Source organism: Dreissena polymorpha, chromosome 1 (assembly GCF_020536995.1).
Source record: "Dreissena polymorpha isolate Duluth1 chromosome 1, UMN_Dpol_1.0, whole genome shotgun sequence".
Classification (NCBI taxonomy): Eukaryota; Metazoa; Mollusca; class Bivalvia; order Myida; family Dreissenidae; genus Dreissena; species Dreissena polymorpha.
Window position 1 is genome coordinate 40,981,653 of NC_068355.1, and position 19,964 is coordinate 41,001,616.

At 34.3% G+C, this 19,964-nt stretch overlaps 3 protein-coding genes across 24 annotated transcripts in view; all 3 read right to left on the reverse strand.

Moving 5' to 3' along the window:
• Positions 1 to 19,964, reverse strand: part of LOC127877631 (uncharacterized) — a 155,174-nt gene that overhangs the window by 86,959 nt on the left and 48,251 nt on the right. The window lies entirely within an intron of this gene.
• LOC127877775 (uncharacterized) overlaps positions 1 to 19,964 on the reverse strand; it is a 184,810-nt gene that overhangs the window by 57,829 nt on the left and 107,017 nt on the right. The window lies entirely within an intron of this gene.
• Positions 10,975 to 13,316, reverse strand: LOC127877910 (annexin A7-like). Its single transcript, XM_052424234.1, has 2 exons — positions 13,006 to 13,316; positions 10,975 to 11,233 (listed from the first exon to the last, which is right to left on the reverse strand). The coding sequence occupies exons 1-2, from the start codon at positions 13,313 to 13,315 to the stop codon at positions 11,136 to 11,138; spliced, it is 408 nt and encodes a 135-aa protein (XP_052280194.1). The 5' UTR covers position 13,316; the 3' UTR covers positions 10,975 to 11,135.

The window sequence follows — 19,964 nt, forward strand, 5'->3', positions numbered from 1 at the left end:
ATCTAATAAATCCTTTTTAATTAAAAACCCTACTCCACCAGAGCCTTTTCTGGCATTTTTATGAACATGTTTTCTATTTAAACCATACCAAATAAAACCATCAACATTTAAAACATCATTGTTGCATAGATGCGTTTCTGCTAAACCTAAAATGTCAAAATCTTCCTTAATAATACATGAATAGCGTAAGTTAAAATTGTCAGTATTTGGGTCGTTATTCCATCCACGGACGTTCCAAAACCCGGCTTTTAACTAATGATTGTTTCTGTTTTGACCTCTGTGCCAACGACCACGGCTTCTTCCACGTCCTGTTCCTCCCCTCTGCCATCCTCCCCTATTCTGAGAGGAGTCATTATTCCTGACCAGCCTGTCACTATATCTGTTGTTCCGTATTAAAATTTCACTTACCGGTAAAAGAGCTTTTACAATACAAGCTTTTATAACCGTAGGGTTGTTACGACGAGCAGTATGAATATTTATCCACGGGTTAACCTCTAATAAAAACGAAATTATAAATTAGATTTTCTTTCAAACCTTTGCTAACTAAAAATGGAACAGTCCAATTATTTCGTTATTGAAATCTGTGGAGGTTGTGCCTATTGAATAAGCCGGCCCAGCCAAGTTGCCTATTAAACATTCGAACAACAGAATCAGGAGATACGCAATTCGTCTTATTTTGACATAAAACTAATTTAAATATTTCACAAATTTTTGAAAATTATTTTTAAATTCTACTAAAGAAATAATAAATAAATTATACAATTTTTTTAAATAAATGTGTGACATCACACATGGCCTGACTCCCCTCCCCCATGTCACAAACTGTCACTTTCTTACTCACCCTCCCCCCACCTTGAGCGTGACATACTTTATGGACGGCCCGTAATGATTAAAGCTTTAGACTTCAGAAAGGTGCTGATTTACTTGTTATATATCCATAAATTTATAACACAACATATGTTTCTATATGCATTAAAATTCACCTTGAACAGTGCCTAATAAAAAAATCTATTCCAGAGGGGCAACCCCTCCCGCACCCTCCCCGTTTGGGCCCCCCAGTCAACATTTCCTGGGTACGGCCCTGATCCCAGTGTGACCCAAATTCGACGAAGTAACGGTTACATGAAGCAATATTTAGCAAATAATGAAAGAAATAATGAAATGTTTAATAGCACAAAATAATATTTTTAAACTCGGCTGTATTACTTTGAAATGATTCCAAGACAATATAATCATCCATTAAATCAATACAAATAGAACATCGTCGAATTTAGATGTCGTCGAATTTGGGTTGCGGTTAGTCCAAATTTTTGACGCTCTTAAATATTAAGCTTCTTTTTGTATGGATAATATTTCCAAAGAATTTAGCCCATATAAAAAGTATCTCTAAATTCTTTGCGCGTCTTATAAATAAGACTAGGTTGCGGTAGGATACAGAATTAAATTGTGACTCGGCAAACATGGCAAATAACGTCGTAAACGATCGAATTAACGATGGAGATTATACATTCAGAAGGAATAATGAAATGTATGTGATAATCAACGATGCATAAACATGTTTTTGACAGCAACAACATACTTATTTGTAATCTACTCAGTGGGTGTATCACGATATTTCACGGATACGAGTGCTTGCATATTGTTTGCGATCAGTTTACTCGCCATATCAAACATCTGACAAGATTATCGTTAGAAATGGGATAAGACAAGCATGGTTTCATTTATATGTTAGTGTATCTGTGTATAATCAGATTCATATGCATATATTGCTTTATTATGTTTGTCGTTCTGTACAGAATATCGAAACAGCATGGAACTAAAATGTACATTGCAAGGTAAATATATTAATATAAATCAATGTAGGTTAAATACATCAATTACTATATACCATTAAATGTGCCTGTTTATATGTTATGTTTTTCCACAACTGCCTCTGATGTTATTACATGTTTCTCCCTCATTCAGGTATTCACGGAACGTTATTGCCCTTTTTTGCCTAAACTGCGCGCTAAAATGCCCTTTTTGAAAGTAATGCGCCATGCCCCTTTGCCCTCCTCGGAAAAACACTACAAATAGACATGGCACATGTGTTGTTTCTGCTCTGAATTGCATTGTATAGCTGCTTCGCACACCTTAAACTTGGCAAATGTTGGTTCTCGCTCAAAGAAAGACAACGTTGCATACCTCAGTAGAATTTATTCACATATATATATAGCCCATGCATCCTTGTCATGTAATTCAAAATAGATATAGCACATTCTGAACTATAAAAAAAAAGTCCAAACAGATATAGCACATGTGATGTTTATGATCAGACATGAACTATTTTACTTAATCACACGCCTAATGTATGTCTTATACACCCTGGTCATGAAATTCCAACTAGATTTTGCAAATTCTGTGGAATTGCAAAATATGACTCCAAATAGCTCGATACTACACGTGCGTTGTTTTTGCTCCGATGTGTGTTGTAGGAGTTATAAAGCTTTTAACTTTGTGTAATTTAATTCGCACCTCTCGCTGAACTGTTCAATGGCACGCGCACTTAACAAAATTATTGCAACTAATGCAAGCTATAATTTATATGTGGCTACTTGCTATACAACCATGCAGTATCGTGCGAAAACTGATCTTATTTAATTGCGGTTCCCTAATTAAACTTATGTTGTCTGTCGACTTTTAGAATAAGGTGTCAGTAATAAATGTATTGCTTCAGATTCACATGCTTTTTTAAGAAAAGAAGGATGCAAATGTGTCTTATTTATATTTTATCCATGTCTTAAATTTGTCTTATTTATATAAGACTACATGCTATACTGCCAGTGTCATGCGAAAATGGATCTTATTTCTGAATATCCACCTTCACACTTTATTCTTTATTAGCGCCGTCTTTAATTAGGCTATCTCTATTTAAAGAACAGATTACTGTGAACTTATTAAACATGTGCAACGGTGATGTTGATCCATTCTCGTTGTTAATTTTAAATGTTCACAACAATTTAGCAATAAATGAAATAATTTATTTTGGCAGTTAATCCATTTTTTCCAGTACAGTAGCCAGGTGCCTGTGTATTGAGCTCATAAGATAGGGATCACCACAGCAGGTTGCTAATACACAGTGTATACTTCCTCTGTTTTATTATTATATTTGTTCTTTACCTGATTGGAATAAATGAAGTGTATTCATTCGGGTCTGCTGGCGTTAAGTTAAAGGTCATTTATTGTGAAAAGCTGGGTTTCTGACATAATTTCAATCGTTTTGCTTTTATACTCAATTTCATGAAACAATGAGTATATTGGCGCGATGGAACATGATTTATAAATTAAGCTAAAAGAATATCAGTTTTTAATTATGTATAATTTAATTCGCATCTCTCGCTTAACGCGACGCCCGAAATCCCTGCTATAAGTATTTTTTCCAACATAAGTAACCATATTGGAGATTGTACGTATCCCTGATTTCTACTATAAAAAAACATTCTTATGATTTTTTTTACAATTGAAGGTTTGTACAGCGGGGATTTCGATACCGGCGTGCGTTTATGTTCTTGTGTAGAATTACCGATAACCCCACTAAGAGGCAACTTATGCTGTCAAGAGTGCTAAATAATTAATATTAATATTATTATTTGCACATTAAGATTTACGCGATGCCAAAAAAAACAATCATACGGATGACATGTTAACCCTTAAAGGTGTAATTATGGGGGATTTCGGTACTCGGCGGGCGAATGTAAAACTACCGAAATCCCCAGTATAAGTCATTATTTTTTCAACAGAAGTTACCAAAGGGGAGATTGTTGTTACGTCATTTTCTGTATCACTGATTTCTAATATAAGAAAGCACTATAATGATTTTTGTTTACACTTGAAGGTTTGTACAGCGGGGATTTTGATACCGGATCGCGTTTAAGTTCTTGTGTAGAACTACCGATAACCCCACTTAGAGGCAACTTATGTTGCCAAGAGTGCTAAATAATTAACATTATTATTATTTTTTGCACGTTAACATTCAAGCGAAGCCAAACAATCATAAAAATGACATTGACCATTTCAGATTTTTCTAGAATAAGGGGGACCACTGCATAGGAGATTGCCTTTTTATAAGAAACTAAGTTATCTCCCTTGTTGGCGGAGTTAAAACCGCACTACTTATGAGCAATTTCTCTTTGGGTGATGAATCTATTTGGAAAACAACGTTCTCGCACATTATGGGACATTTTCGCACCTTTGATTGTAACATCAGTTCAATGTAAAAACAACATTGTTTTATTTCAAGATTATTTATTCAGATTAAAAGTATTCTGCGATTTCAAGTTTTATTTTTTAATATAATACATGAAAATAAAATGCATGTCATTTTAAGATTCAATTTAAATAATTTATATAATGCAATAACAATATCGAGAACGAGAATGATTACATAAATATATTCAAACATTTTCAATAAATTGACATTATATTCATTACAAGAAAGACAAAAATCGAAATCAGATTTATTTCATTACAAAATTAACTTTACCTTTAAGTTCACCTGAGCACAATGTGCTCATGGTGAGCTTTTGTGATCGCCTTTTGTCCGTCGTCCGTTGTGCGTAGTAAACATTTTGCCGTGTGAACTCTCCTGAGGCCACATTTATTGTCCGATCTTCATGAAACTTGGTCAGAACATTTGTCCCATTGATACCTCGACTGAGTTCGAAACTTGGTCATGCTGGGTCAAAAACTAGGTCACTAGGTCAAAAAAAGAAAAACCTTGTGAACACAGTAGCAGTCACATTTGATGCCTATACATATGTCTATTGGATCCTTAATGGTTTTGTTCCTTGTCATCTGCAACATATGTAAATTCTTTCGTTTGATACGGGTTGGTTCTGGTTCGAAAAGTGCTGGTATATCTAAATGTACTTCAATTAAAGCTGGAGTTATTTGACCTTTGAACTTGAAAGATGACCTTGACCTTTCACCACTCAAAATGTGCAGCTCCATGAGATACGCATGCATGCCAAATATCGAGTTGCTATCTTCAATATCGCAAAATTTGACCTTTGACCTTGACCTGGAAGGATGACCTTGACCTTTCGTCACTCAAAATGTGCAGCTTCATGAGATACGCATGCATGCCAAATATCGATTTAATATCTTCATTATTGCAAAAATTTGCATTTTGACATTGAAGGATACTTTTTACCTACCACTCAAAATGTGCAACTCCATGAGATACGCATGCATGCTATCTTCAATATTGCAAAGTTTGACCTTTGACCTTGACCTTTGATCTTAAAGGATGACCTTGACCTTTCACCACTCAAAATGTGTAGCTCCATGAGATACGCATGCATGTCAAATATCGAGTCGCTATATTCAATATTGCAAAATTTTACATTTGACCTTGACATTTGACCCTAAAGGATGACCAAGACCTTAACCTGTCACCATTCAAATGAGATACACATGCATGCCAAATATCAAGATGCTATCTTCAATATTGCAAAAGTTATGCCAAATGTTAAAGTTTTTGGAAGGACGGACAGATGCCATTTATTTGACCTTTGATCTTGAAGGACGACCTTGACCTTAACCTTCCACCACTCAAAATGTGCAGCTCCATACATATCTATGCCAAATATCAAGTTGCTATCTACACTATTGCAAAAGTTATTGCCAATGTTAAAGTTTTAGGAAGGTCGTACAGACTGACCGACAGTTCAACTGCTACAGGGGCATAAAAAAGGGGAAAAACATATAAAAATTTGGTGGGAGGATACTGGGGTGGGGCCTGTGGAATGGTTTGGGTGGAGTCCATTGTGGTATGTCAGGTTTGCGTTGATTTTTCGAGGTATGAATCAAATCTGATCCTAAATAAAGAAGTTATGGCAATTTAAGCAAATTTGATTTATTTGACCTTGAGAGTCAAGGTCATTCAAAGGTCAATGTAAAATTCAACTTGTCAGGTACAGTATCCTCATGACAGTAAGAAAGTATTTGAAGTTTGAAAGCAATAGCCTTGAGAAGTAAAGTGCATCTAAACACACAATAAAAAAATATTCAAAGTTACTAAGTCAAAAAAGGGCGATAATTCCATCAAAATGCCCACCAGAGTTATGCAACTTGTCCCGTACAGTCCCCTTATGATAGTTAGCGAGTGTTCCAAGTCTAAAAGCAATAGCTATGATACTTTAGGAGTTAAATGGACCAAAACAAAAAACTTAACCAAATGTTCAATTATCTAAGTATATAAGGGGCAATAATTGTGTCAAAATGCCAGTCAGAGTTACATAACTTTGCCTGCACAGTCCCCTTATGATAGTTGTAAGTGTTGCAAGTATGAAAGCAATAGCTTTGATACTTTAGGAATAAAGTGGACCTTAACACAAAACTTAACCAAATGTTCAATTTTTTAAGTATAAAAATGGGCATAACTCTAAAAATAATGCTGACAGAGTTATGCAACTTGACATACACAATTGTCTTATTGCCATAAAGAAGTATCCAAGTTTGAGTTAATTATCTTTGATAGTGTTAAAGTTATTGACTTTAATTTAAAAAAACTTTATCCAACGGCGACGGCTGCGCCGACGCCGGGGCGAGTAGAATAGCTCTCATTTTTCTTCGAAAAGTCGAGCTAAAAAAGTAAAACAAAAGCGCATTGTTGATTATTAGGGTCCCTTCAGGATATCATTTCTCTGAATTAGATCACTTGCATTTGAGGGAAAATGGTCAGGAAATCGGATTGTTAATGGTATCACTTCCGGTACCAACTTAATAATAAGGAAACACGCTTTTTCTCTCATCTTTTTTTTCTGACCAATTGAAATGATATACTTCCTCAAATGCTCATTGTGTGAGTTTTCAGAAAGAGGTTTAAATATAGAGTCAATAGAAAATCGGTTTTAAATACAATCAGAACTTTGTGTCTGTTTAAGTTGTTGATGAATCCGAAATAGAATTGTTATGATAAATTAGCATTGAAATATTAAGTGATATGATATGTAGTATAAACTAGTCGAGGACCAATAGCCGAAGAAGAATTCAAAATAAAATAAACTTTGATGTGTTTAAACAAATAAATAAAACTGCAAAGAATTTAAGTTAGCTTTTAAATGTCAATTATTCTAAATATATTCACTTACAAACAGTATTTTGGTGTACAGTAATGTATTATAATATTTACTTTATGATTTATCTAAAAAATAACTGTAAAAAATTAATGTTTTCCAAAATCAATTATCACTTAACAGAATGATTATGAACAAATCTGGATTGTTAGGGTTCCTTCCTAGAATTTGCCTTTTACTAAGAAAATACATGTAAATTATTTTGCCATATTTTTGTTGCGATGATATAAAATGATTAATTAAATGTCTTACTTGTGTTGAAAATCTTTAAATTCGGTAGAAAAAGTCAGTTTAACTCTTAAGTGAGCGAAATACAGGAATAGTGGCTGTCGGAAAACGGTGAAGTTTTTTAATGGCGCGATGAGAACATACATAAATATTAAAGCAAGCTCTCTAATCATGCTACTGATTGAGAATTCAAAAGATGAAAACCTGATTTTTATTTCGTCCAACACTCTGACAAAATATTTATTCCAAAACAACCTGATTTCGATTTTGCAATAAACAAGTTTTTAGTTCTTCTTGAATGCTTTGAGCTTTTATGAGTAGTTTTAAGTGCCGTTTTCCGGTACTTTAAAAAGAAGGGAAAAAAATCGCTTAAGCATATGCCTAAACGATTAATTCAGACTATGCTACAGTCTACGTAAAACATGGAGAACGTTTTATGATTTATATAACACTCATTCAAATTATCCCAATAATATTAAAGGGGCCTTTTCACGTTTTGGTAAATCGACAAAATTTTAAAAAGTTGTTTCAGATTCGCAAATTTTGGTTTTAGTTATGATGTTTGTGAGGAAACAGTAACAAAGAAAATTTACCATACTCTAAAATATCCATTATTATTCATCTTTTGGCCATTTAAAAACCTGAAAATTATCAAGCGTTGCAACACGAAACAATTGAATAATTAGGAGAGTTCTGTTGTTGTCGTTATAAAGTTTGTGAAAATCCGAGGATTGCTTATATAAAGTCAAAAAGACATCAATGTTTACATGAGCACAGATGGCCGAGTGGCCTAAGTGGTAGAGTTCTACTGCAGGACTCCAGGGGTCAGTGGTTCGAGCCCAGTTGAGGGTTACTTTTTCTGTTGTTTTTTTTAAATTGTATTCTTTTTTATACTGGAGCTTTTTTTAGATACATTGTTTACATTAATCAATATAAAGCATTTAATGTCAAACTTCAATACATGCCAAATTCTGTGAAAAAATCCCCTTTAAGTTATTTGGTCATAATTAGTTCGTATTGAATGCTTTGAGCTTTAATTAGTACAAATGTCATGTTTATCTACAACTCAAAGTTTTTCCTGGTTAAGACCACCGCATTTAAAACAAAAAACCGTCGGAGACGGGTGATGCTCCCCAAAGTTTTTTTGGTCACAATATTGCACTATATATTCAGATGAAACGTCTTGAGGGGCATACCTATGGACAAAATATTTTAAAATTTTAAAAATATATACATACGCGATCTATTACACTGACGTCATTTGCGTGGCCTCTGCGCTTTAAATTGCCCGACCCAATTGTGATGGCTGTCAATAGAGCAGTACTATAACATTTAATGGCTCAGTTTTTTTCTAGCTATGTTGATATTACTGTTTCCAAAGCTAGTTGTGAAAGTTTTTTAAGAAAATAATTAAGTCTTAATAAAACATCTTTTCATTTCAATGGTACAAAACTATTTACGATGGATCAACTTTGACGCTAAAGATCTAAGAATATGTAAATTAGCACTTAAACATCCTTTCTAGAATTGAAATTATTTGCATAAAGTCCAATTGCCAAATTTGGAAAAAAAAACTGACAGTGATAATAACCATTTTATTAACCATAAACCTGGAATGAAATCAGTAAACAAAAAAGAATAAAATAATAAGAATTTGGTAGTATTTTTTTATATATTTTTAAGTCACATGATAGTTGGTGATTCCTCTAGAGAATGTCCAGTGAATTTACTACTACCCTGTTCGTACCAAGAATCGATCGTACATATTCATTAATCAAAACGCACTTTGGTGCTTAAACTTCAACCAAATATATTGTTGAAATTTGATTTAATTATTTTAAGGGGGATGAGGGTTTAAGTTTAAAGAAATTGCTTTCAAATTATGAAGAGTATGAATCTGAATAAGCACTGATTTTTCAAATATTTCTTTGAGTTTTTGTCCTAGGAACTGGATTTATCTATGCACAATGTCTGGGGTTCCTTTTTATAAAAGAAATTCACTACTAAGCTTTTACAATAATTGCAATATACAATAAATGTTCATATTTATCATAAACATGCAGTGTGTGTACATTGCAACATGCATAAATAGTTCTCTATATAATTTGTTTAAGACAACAATTATATTTAATAAATGTATTGAAAGTACATGGAATACGTATTATTACTATGAAAAAATACATGAAAATACATGAAGAAAACATGAGCTTTGACAAATGTATCTTTATAAATCAGTGATTCTCTTTACCATTAAAACATCTTATCTAAAACATATATGTACAAAATCAATGTTTACCCTCTACATTTATCACAACGTGTATAATAAAAACACACCAGCAATAAATGAAAAAAATGTGCACTGAATTTCATTTAAAAAAATGATCGAGTTTAATTCAAAATTCAAATATATCATTATTTGAAATTGAAAACTGGCTTTATGCATCCAATTCTCTATAAAAAAAAAATTAATGAAACATAAAGATAATAAATACAGTTTTTTATTAATTAGTAAATTCTCCCTTCCCTTTTTAAACAACATGAGGGCCATAGGTCCAAGTTTCTCACTTTAAACTTTGGGGAACTGAACTGGCTGAGCAACTTCGTGTGCCGTTATCAAACCATTTTAAAAATTGGACGTGAGGCCTTACCAAGTGCTTCATTAGAGTCTTTTATACATAATGGAATTTGCACCATTTCGTGGCCGTGTTTTTCTATCGACCGATTATTTCGAGACATTATAAAAACAATTTACCTCCTGATTGGAACAAATTTTGACACAAGAAAAATGATTTAACCAATTTGGTAGAGAATCACCATACACTGTTCCTTCCCAAATACCAAACCTTTTAATTTAGTGACCATCATAGCGGGGCCTGTTTTGACACCCATGGACATTAATTGAATAAACTGTGTTGAGAACCACCATACGATGTTTAATGGTTATCATGTTTAAAAACAAACTTGTGTGCCTTACAGCTCTTATAAATCTTATTGGCTCAAAGTTAATTTTGTACATCAATATTTTAATATAACAAACAATTTGTTAATTTGACAAAAATAAGAAATTCAATCGCAAACGTCTGCCCTAGATAAAAGAATTGGGTAATACAATTCATTTTATAAACAAAAAATCACTATTGCTTTTGTTCTTTAAGAAGCATGAGAAGTTTTCATCTAAATCTTAACCAACGTTGACGAAATGCTCGAAGGACAACAATACAAAACTTACCACATATCAATATGTAGACTCCAGCATACCTTCTCCTTTTGGGGGTTTTAACAAAAATGCATTATAAAAGAATGAATAAACAACATCAGATTCATAGCACAAGCACATTAAAATGAGTACAGAGTAAACTGCATGCAATAAGATTTTTATTTATACATTAACATAACTGGTTATAGATTTGTAAAATGACTTTACTTCATTATTTGACTTCAAAAAAATTCCATATCTTACAAAAAAGTATACAGAATAAACGCGATTATAAAAAATAATGGTATTTTACTAACGAACTCTTTTACCTTTTTGACTTCTTTATTAATAAAAAAAAATAAGCAATTATACGAATCACGATTATACTGAAAATGCAAATGTATTTAAACTATCAAAAACTCCATGGTTATAAGTGGGTAAATAATAATGTGTAAAAAGGTCGCGATTATACTAAGATAATTAAAACAAAACTGTGTACTACTTAAAACATGTAATTATAAAAGATATCAAATACGACAAAAATGAAGATTCATGTCCAAATTTGGGCTTCATAACTGATAACTTTATGACGTTCAAGGAGAATATGGTGGTGGCGGCACGCAGGGCTGAGGTGGCACCGAGGGTGGTGGCGGCACTGAGGGCTGTGGTGGCACCGAAGGTGGTGGCGGCACTGACAACACATATATATTTGCGTGAAGATTATTTGTTAACATGTAACGTTATTGCCATTACAATAAAACACACATATTCTCTCAGATATTCTTAAAATATATTTAACGCTGTTTCTGTAGACATATAACACATTTGCCAGGTCTAAACTACTTATTGAATACTTTCAATAGAAAGCAGTATATTAATGTTGTTAGAAGCAATATAATTTTCTCATTTTAATTTTAAAACTTTCAAAAGCCAATATATTTACAACCAAACTGTATATCAAACGATTTCCATTGCATTGTATTTTCATAGCTAATAGACATCATATGACCCAGATCATGATCATCTGACCATGTTCCAGGTTGTTCGTTGTACATCTTTTTTAAATTCTACATTCGGTTTATAGGATTTATTATTCTTCTGCAGAGCGATTGCAAGAGGACTCGAGATGTGTGGTCCGTCTTAAATGACAGCTCAACTCCCACTTGGACAAAGAAACGGTCCGCCCAACTGAGGTGTGTTTTACTAGACCCCTTGGGTATGAAGTGGTTGGGTGATTTTTATTCTTTACAATATTTGTTTTCATATATGCTGATGTAAACACACATGGAAAAGCAACTGACAGAACATGCAAAAATGAATGAATCTGAGCTTCAAATTATGGTTAAAAGGAAAACATCTCTGTTAGGGTGGCATGTGCCCTAGAAGTTTGGAAATAAATTTGAATAAAATGTCGATCAATGTATTAAATAGTTTAATATATTTTAATTAAACATGTTACAGGGAATTTTCCACAGATTCGTGTATGCATGTAAGTATGTCACTAAGATCCCTAATCATGGAACTACAAAGCCCACGTATAATAACAATGAAGATGAGGACCATAACGCCATAGGACCAGTTCTAACCAGGTATTTTTCACAAGCTTTCCCGAAACGGCCACACATCAGACAGCCCGGTTGTTTATCAGCCTGCAAATGTTTGTAACTGTCCCGAGATATCATTAGAACAAGTGATCCTTTTAAACCCTCTAGAAATTTTGTTCAGGATGGCATTAGCATGAAATCAACAGATCGGAGTACATGTACCTGTATTTTTATCAGTGAGAGTGGGAATTGTAATTTGGAAGTAAAATTTTATGATATTTCGCCGAATTTGACTTAAATTAACATGTGTTGCCAAAATAAGCTCTTCATTATAACTAAGTACTAAAAGTGATAACAGCCTACATGACAATTTGTTTTTCTGTTCGCACAGATGTTTATAATTGTAACATTTTACAATACAAATATTGACATGTATTTGTTTTATTGTTAAACAATTTTGAAAATTGTTATGACATTGGCCCAGTATTTAGTCATGTTGATCTTGAGCGCTACATACAATAAAATACGTGTAATAGCTTCCAACTATTTTTTTTAATTTTGAAATGCTTTGCAAAAAAGACAATATTCACAACAGAAAAACAGATGTAAAAAGTGACTCCTATGTTGTCAATATAACCATTCGTATTGTTGTTTTTTTTCATTTGCGTTTACATTGTCAATAAATTGGAAAATACTACGTATAGAAATTATTAAATAAATATTAATAACAGGCTACACAGGAGATATGTCTTTACAAAAGAAATCATATTCTTCGATTCTGCATTTCAATTGTTGGCTGTCAAAAAATTTCATCTAACATTGTTTTGACAATTACAACAGTTTTACAGTCAACAAACGAAAAAACATGCATATGGTAACTGGGGATATATATTTTTATACTTGTGTTATTCTGTCATACCTGATGGTGAGTAAGATGGTGAGGCAGATTGTTGTTTCCCGGCATAACCTTTTTTCGGTTCGTGTGGGTAACCAGTCTGATCTCGCGGGTACCCTGCCTTTGTTGCCTGTGAAAAACTAGTCTGTTGTTGGTACCCACCAGGTTGATATCCAGTCTGATTAGGCTGGTAACCAGCTGCTGCAGTTTGTGGATAGCCTTGTTGTGATTGGTATCCGGTCTGTAAAGGTGGAGGATAGCCTTGTTGTGGTTGGTTTACGGTCTGTGAAGGTGGGGGATAGCCTTGGTACACAGCTGGAGTCGGAGCGCTCATGACCATTACCTGAACTGTTGTGTACAGACATTCCGTTATGGTATTACATCCATGCGTATAAGGGAGCTCACTGTGTTTTAGTGAGGTTTGTTGGAGCTGACTTACAAAATGGCGTCATTTTGATGATTTTCGCTGAGGTTTTTGACTCGGAAAGACACTTATACTTACATTTCATCAAAATGAATTCTCCCTTCTGGCTCTACGGTGTTGGAGCGTCCCTCGTGTTTTTGTTTGATTGTAAAGATCGTAGACGTCGGTATAAAATGTTATTGAATGAAAACCTTTCACAAATGTGTTGTTCACTTACGTGACTTTCGTCGAGTTATTTGATGTATTAATATCATGTTCTCTTATAAAACACGGTATGCAATTGCGCATTCTGGCAAGGAGCTTCGATGTCCCCTATAAAATCAGGCTTCATGGTCCCATAAGGTATCTCCTGACGAGGCTGTGATTTGTGCATGCTGAGCTAAAGCAACTCTGGAATATGTCATGACACTAATTTTCGCATAACGCGGTTTGAAAAAAAAACTGATTGCATTTTGCTAATTGAACATCTGAGTACAATACTTGTAGATAGAAAATTGATGTCATGCTTCGTTATTTATAGCAAACTGGCAAATTTCGGCAGCCCATTCAGACTTTCAGGTACGATTTTCCACACAGGCTAACCGAGTACGGCAAACATTTATGGTTAGATAATTAAACGAGTTCCCTGTTATCATGACATTATACTATTTTGGTGGAATTTGTTTTCTAATCGTGAAAGCATTACGTTGTTATCAACATCGTTGTTTATGTCTCCCCTGGTGTTTTATTGACCGATTACTGACCCCGAAATTTTGCCATATGGATTTTAACGCGTCATTGTAACTGGGCCAAATTTGTGTCTATATGTCGTATGAACATACAGTGAGCACTCCGGAATTTCTGACACTGAACAAGGTAATGTCCTATACGCTGTACAACGAAGATGAGATATGACCAAATCGATAATGTCTCCCCTGACGATTTAATGACCGATCACTGAGAATGAAATTCTGCGAGATGGATTTTAACGCGTAATTTTAAGTGTTTTTTTTTGTCGATATGTCGTATAAACATCAGTGAGTTGTCCTGAATTCCTGACACTGAACATTGTTATTTCTTATACGTTGCACGCCGACGCAGTGATATGACCAAAGTTGAAAGGGAATTCATTCAAAACAACCATTAAAAAACATTCCAAACATTAATCCGGCGTTATACTAAGTGCTTTTAAGTTGAATTAAGTACAAAAATGCAATTGGGTCGGAACTAATTCGTTTTGCCTTGAACATACTAACATTAAATAAGGTTAGCAGGCGAAGTGTTTTAGGAACAAACGAAATAACATATTTAGATGAACCAATACTATATTTCCTCAATAAAACAGTTTTAAATAATATGCATTCAAATAAGTATGAAAGAGCAATAAAATACATGTATATATTGATCACTTCTACTGAAATCATGTCGTATATTCCTATCAATAACAAATTCACTTTTGCGAGTTTGAATATATTCACCAACTACAGAACTTGTTTAAAACTAGGTCCTCCAAAATGTGTAATATCAAAGTAACATAAATATATCAGTATCGTTGAGGCAAAATGCGTTAAATGTTATTGTGTTGAGTATAAAGAATTAATATTTAAGTTTGCAATACTATCTACTGATATGCATGTTAGAACTAAGCTCGCGTCAGGTATTCCAAATCGCTTTAGGTATTCAGAATCGCAATAATGGTAGTTTTTTATCAACATTGTAATAGTTACGAACCGGCTTAAGCTGAAAGTCAGGTCCAAAATATGCTTAAAAGAAAGTCAGTTCGAAAAAAGTTGTGTAAAACATTATATTTCAGATTTAATGAATTAAATGAATTAATAGAGCTAAAACGCGTCGAGATAATACAAAAGTCGTGATGTACGTTATATGTTACTACACAAACTCGCAGATACTGTTTATCATGAGAGAAAATAATATTCCTACATCCATTATCTCGAACTTTACGTAATTAAACAAGACATGTGTGCATTTCCTGCAATAACTGTTTTATTCCGACGTCTACGATCTTGAAAACAAAACTCGAGAGAGCACAAACACCGTAGAGGCGAAACGGCCTGTTTACTAAAAAGAAATGTAAATATAAAGTGACTTACCGGGTGAAAACATTCGCTACCTCTTGGCGAAAATCACTAAAACTACATGTGTGTATGTTAGTTCCAACTAACCTCATTTAATCACAATAAGCACCCGTCTACGCATGCCCTTCATCCACCCCCTGCAACGTAATTTACATGTGTAACAACACAAGCATTGATTGCGTCATTCAAGTAGGAAATAATCTTATAAAATCTACCTTAAACCAGAATATATCTTATTTTCGTTGCAACAGGAATGAACCAATGTCTCATCTTTTCAAGAGCTTTTTGTTAGCATTCAATTTAATGACGCTCTGCACTTTTACTGAACGTTAGATGCTAGATATTTTTTCCAGATAAACATTCTGACCAAATTTCATCAAGATTAAGTCATAACGGTGGCATTCCGAATTTAAGGTTTCAAAGTTTGAGCTGATTACGTAGTTTTTGAACAAATGACCTGGATTCTAACTCCGCCCAGAAAATAAACATTCTGGTTGAGTTTCATCAACATTTTATTAAATATTCTGCCGTTCGAGTGGTAACAAGCGAAAAGTTGACGACAAATGACAGACTACACACAACGAAGGATGCGGGACATAGACTTACCACAATAGCTCACCTTGAGCAATTCGTTAAAAATCGTAATAGTATCGGACTTTTGTTAAAGCCTTTAACCAAGCTAGCTGACTGACGAAATCAAACGTATGCTTATTTCTAACCTGACGTTGGGACCGTTGTGGTCTGATGAACTACTTGACCTCGCATGCCCCTCTTGCGTTTTTGATGATACAGTAAATGACGCCACCAACACAGACCAACGCAAGTATCAGCCCCCTGACATCTCCGCCGATCGCCGGTCCACTGACACTTGACGAACTTGAAAGAGAAGCAATGCTCTATTTCCACCTGTATCCTCAAGCATGACCCAATACTTAAACAATTATTATGTTTTTAGATAAACTACTATGCCATCTGGCTGGCAGAAAATTTATTTATAAGTAAATCATTGATGTAAATATTGCATGCGCATATTGATCTCAAAATCGATTAATGTTTTTCCCTCCCTGAAGAGAAAGCAGTATAATAAATTACATGGTGTTAGGCAGCGTGTTTCCTCTTTGTCTTAAGCTTAAATCTGCATCTAGTTGATCAGTTGTTAGATGTCGTATGGAAATCCAAGTTGGCTGCCAGTCAAAGTAATGATCTCCTTTTCATGAGATTGTCATGTATAAAAGAACTTGTTCAAGGGACTAATTGTTTGTTCAAGATCGGCTTCAGAAGAATTTTTTTTACAGTTTCTCAATGTTGTGCGTAAATTACCTAGCGATTGAAGACATAAAACCGACCTGTTGTTGTTGTTTTTATTGTTGTTTGAATCGGCATTGCCGTTGCAGTTGTTCTGCTGATGACTGAAACAATCGAGTAGCACGCTGTATTTTAACACACAATATTGCAAGTGACATTGGTTTTGATAAATAAACATGCAATTAGATAGTGTACATCAAATTAATAAAATATAAACACCCGTCGTATTTCGATTTTGTTACGGTTTGTTCGCTATTCTTTTAAACAATCTTAGTCTTGTTACATGCGAATATGTTAAACATTAACATGCACATGTTATTTTAAATATCACGATCAGGGGTGGATCGTACGCGAGTAACTGGTGTGGCGTAAGTGAGAAAAAAATAGTAACTGGCGTTCACAATGGCGGAAAACGGCTGATTTTTCGATGTTTACGTACGAACTTTGGAAAGGCTTATACATATACTATCTTATTCGACATAATCCCTACGCGAAGGATGATCTACTGTTATCCTTTTATCCTTGGTGTAAATCATGTAGATGCATTATCAGTATTAAACAAGTTATTGAAGACTTTATACGCAAGTGCGTGATTGTTTACGATTGACACGGTTCGTTGTATATGCATGTTTAGGTCTTATATAAGGTTTTCTCAGCAATTTTCGTGGAAATGTGAACTCAAGAACCATCATAGTTTACCTTGCATGATTACCAGGATACTTCCATCAGGCAATCGCAATATATGCATCAAAATTCGAACAATAACCCCTTTTTCATAACTGGTGAGCACAGTAACCCCGCTTTCCATAAGTGCAAACGTCAGTGTACAAAAAAGACCGAATAAAATACGCATGTTTAGGTTTACTTTGTTAATTGGGGATATGTTTCTATAATTTGTGGAGTCACACTTTATTTACGGTGACATACAGGGTCCATGGGACATTTTTGTTCAATACACGTGCGGACGTTTTGCTTGCATGTGCGCACGAGTTGCTTTGACACTCGTGCGAGCGCACGTAATATGCTTACCTGTATATGTTAATAAACAATAACCCGAATAAACAAAGTGTCTTGTGGGTGGGGAAAAGTATATTGATGTTCATTTATTGAAGAGCTGTGTGTATTATTCAACAACTTTAGCAAAACGGTTGTTAAACCAATAAATTAATAAGTATTTGATGATGTTTAACTTGTTATTGTAAATGGTGATTTATATTGTAAGGTAAACAACACTGGACGTAAAATGTAATTATTGTCACTGTGACTATGAACTTGTTACAGCAGAGGCATAGGAAAAGACCCATGCACACAGCGACAATGTGAACAAGGCATTATTTATAATTGTAATATCAATTAAATATGTTTTAAGATTTCGATCTTTGTTTCTGCTAGAAAACGTTCGATATACTGGTTGTCTGAACTAAAGACGATGCAAACCTATAAATCATGTATTTTCTTTTCAATTAATACCTTAAGCAACCGTTGTTTTAAATTGTTGTAATTATTTATGATTACAAGAGCACCGCATAACGGGTGTCAACGCTCGGCTGCTGGTACAGTTTTGAATAAATGAAAGCTTGACAGAATTTGTATTTTTTTAGAGGTCACGGTGACCATGACCTTTGAACGGGTGACCCAAAAATGGGTAAGGCGTGTAGAACCCATCAAGGTGCATTTACATATGAAGTTTCAAAGTTGTAGGTAGAAGCACTTTGATTTTAGAGCCAATGTTAAGGTTTTAGCACTGCGGACGCCGGACGGCGGAAAGACACGACACGACACGACGAGCTGGCAATGGCAATACCTCGGGTTTTCTCAGAAAACAGCCGAGCTAAAAACCAATCACTTTTAAGACTATTTGCCATAAAAAAATGATTTACTCACCTGTTTCACAGTACATTCCAGTGAAACCAGTCGGACAAATGCAGAAGAATGTGGGATTGTTTTTGATGCCTTTATTACTATAACAAGATCCACGGTCACAGGGGCTCGGGGAACACTGGTCTGCAGGAGTTGTCGGAATAGAAACACACTATTTCCCATTAGATAGTGCATTGTGCATGTTTGTTGTTTGTTTAACAGCCATCCTGATTATTATTTTGTTTTGTTAGTTTTATATTTGTTTTGCATTATAAAACATATTTATTAATTTAGGACAGACCACTGATCACTCCGTAATTGGTTAGAAATATTATTAACAAGAGATGTGTTTGTCAAAACACAATGCTCCTCCCGCGCCGCTTTGATAAATTGATTTTTTTATCATTTGGCAGGTACAGCTAATTATCTCCCTTTAAAGCTTATTACTTCCATTGGATTTGTTTTTTTATCTTTGACCTTGAAGGATGATATTGACCTTGACCTTTCACCACCCAAAATGTGCAGCTCCATGAGATACACATACATGCAAAATATCAAGTTGCTATCTTCAATATTGCAAAAATTATGGCCAATGTTAATGTTTTCGGATGGGGTGACGGACGGACTGACAGACAGTTCAAATGCTATATGCCACCCTACCGGGGGCATAAAAATACTGATAACTACAATTGAAACAGTTCCTATTCTGTGTTGCGAATAAGTTAGCAACAAACAAAAACCTAATACACACCCGTCGTTGTTGGTGTTGCAGTTCGCGTTGTCTTAGCAGTGGTTGTAGAAATGACTGAAACAATACTGTTCTTGGTAGCGTGTTGCATAAAAACACGCGGAATTTAGATCTACATTTGTTTTTATTAATACATATGCAATACGCTGGCTCATGTCAAATACATGCTTCTACTAAGCTAATTGTTTGCACATTAGTATACAAATACGAAGTCCGTGGTATGTCAAGAATGTATAATGCTCGTTCGCTATTTTTGAAAATGTCTAACTTATGTGTTCTACGAATATATTAAACTTTAAGACACATTTTCAGCTTCAACTATGTTTATGGATTATATTGAGAACACAAACATTTGTTTAACCAAATAAACATTTCATTCATTTTTCATTTTATAAATATTCTTCTGTTGTTTCATCGCATCGGAAGATTTTAACTACCATGGACTGTTTCATAATACGCACCCGTTTTACAATTAATGCGAGTAAATCCATTCGGACGATGGCAGAAGAATGTGTTTTGCGTATTGATGCTTACATTATTTTTGCTATAATATGTTTTTTGTCAGCCCAAT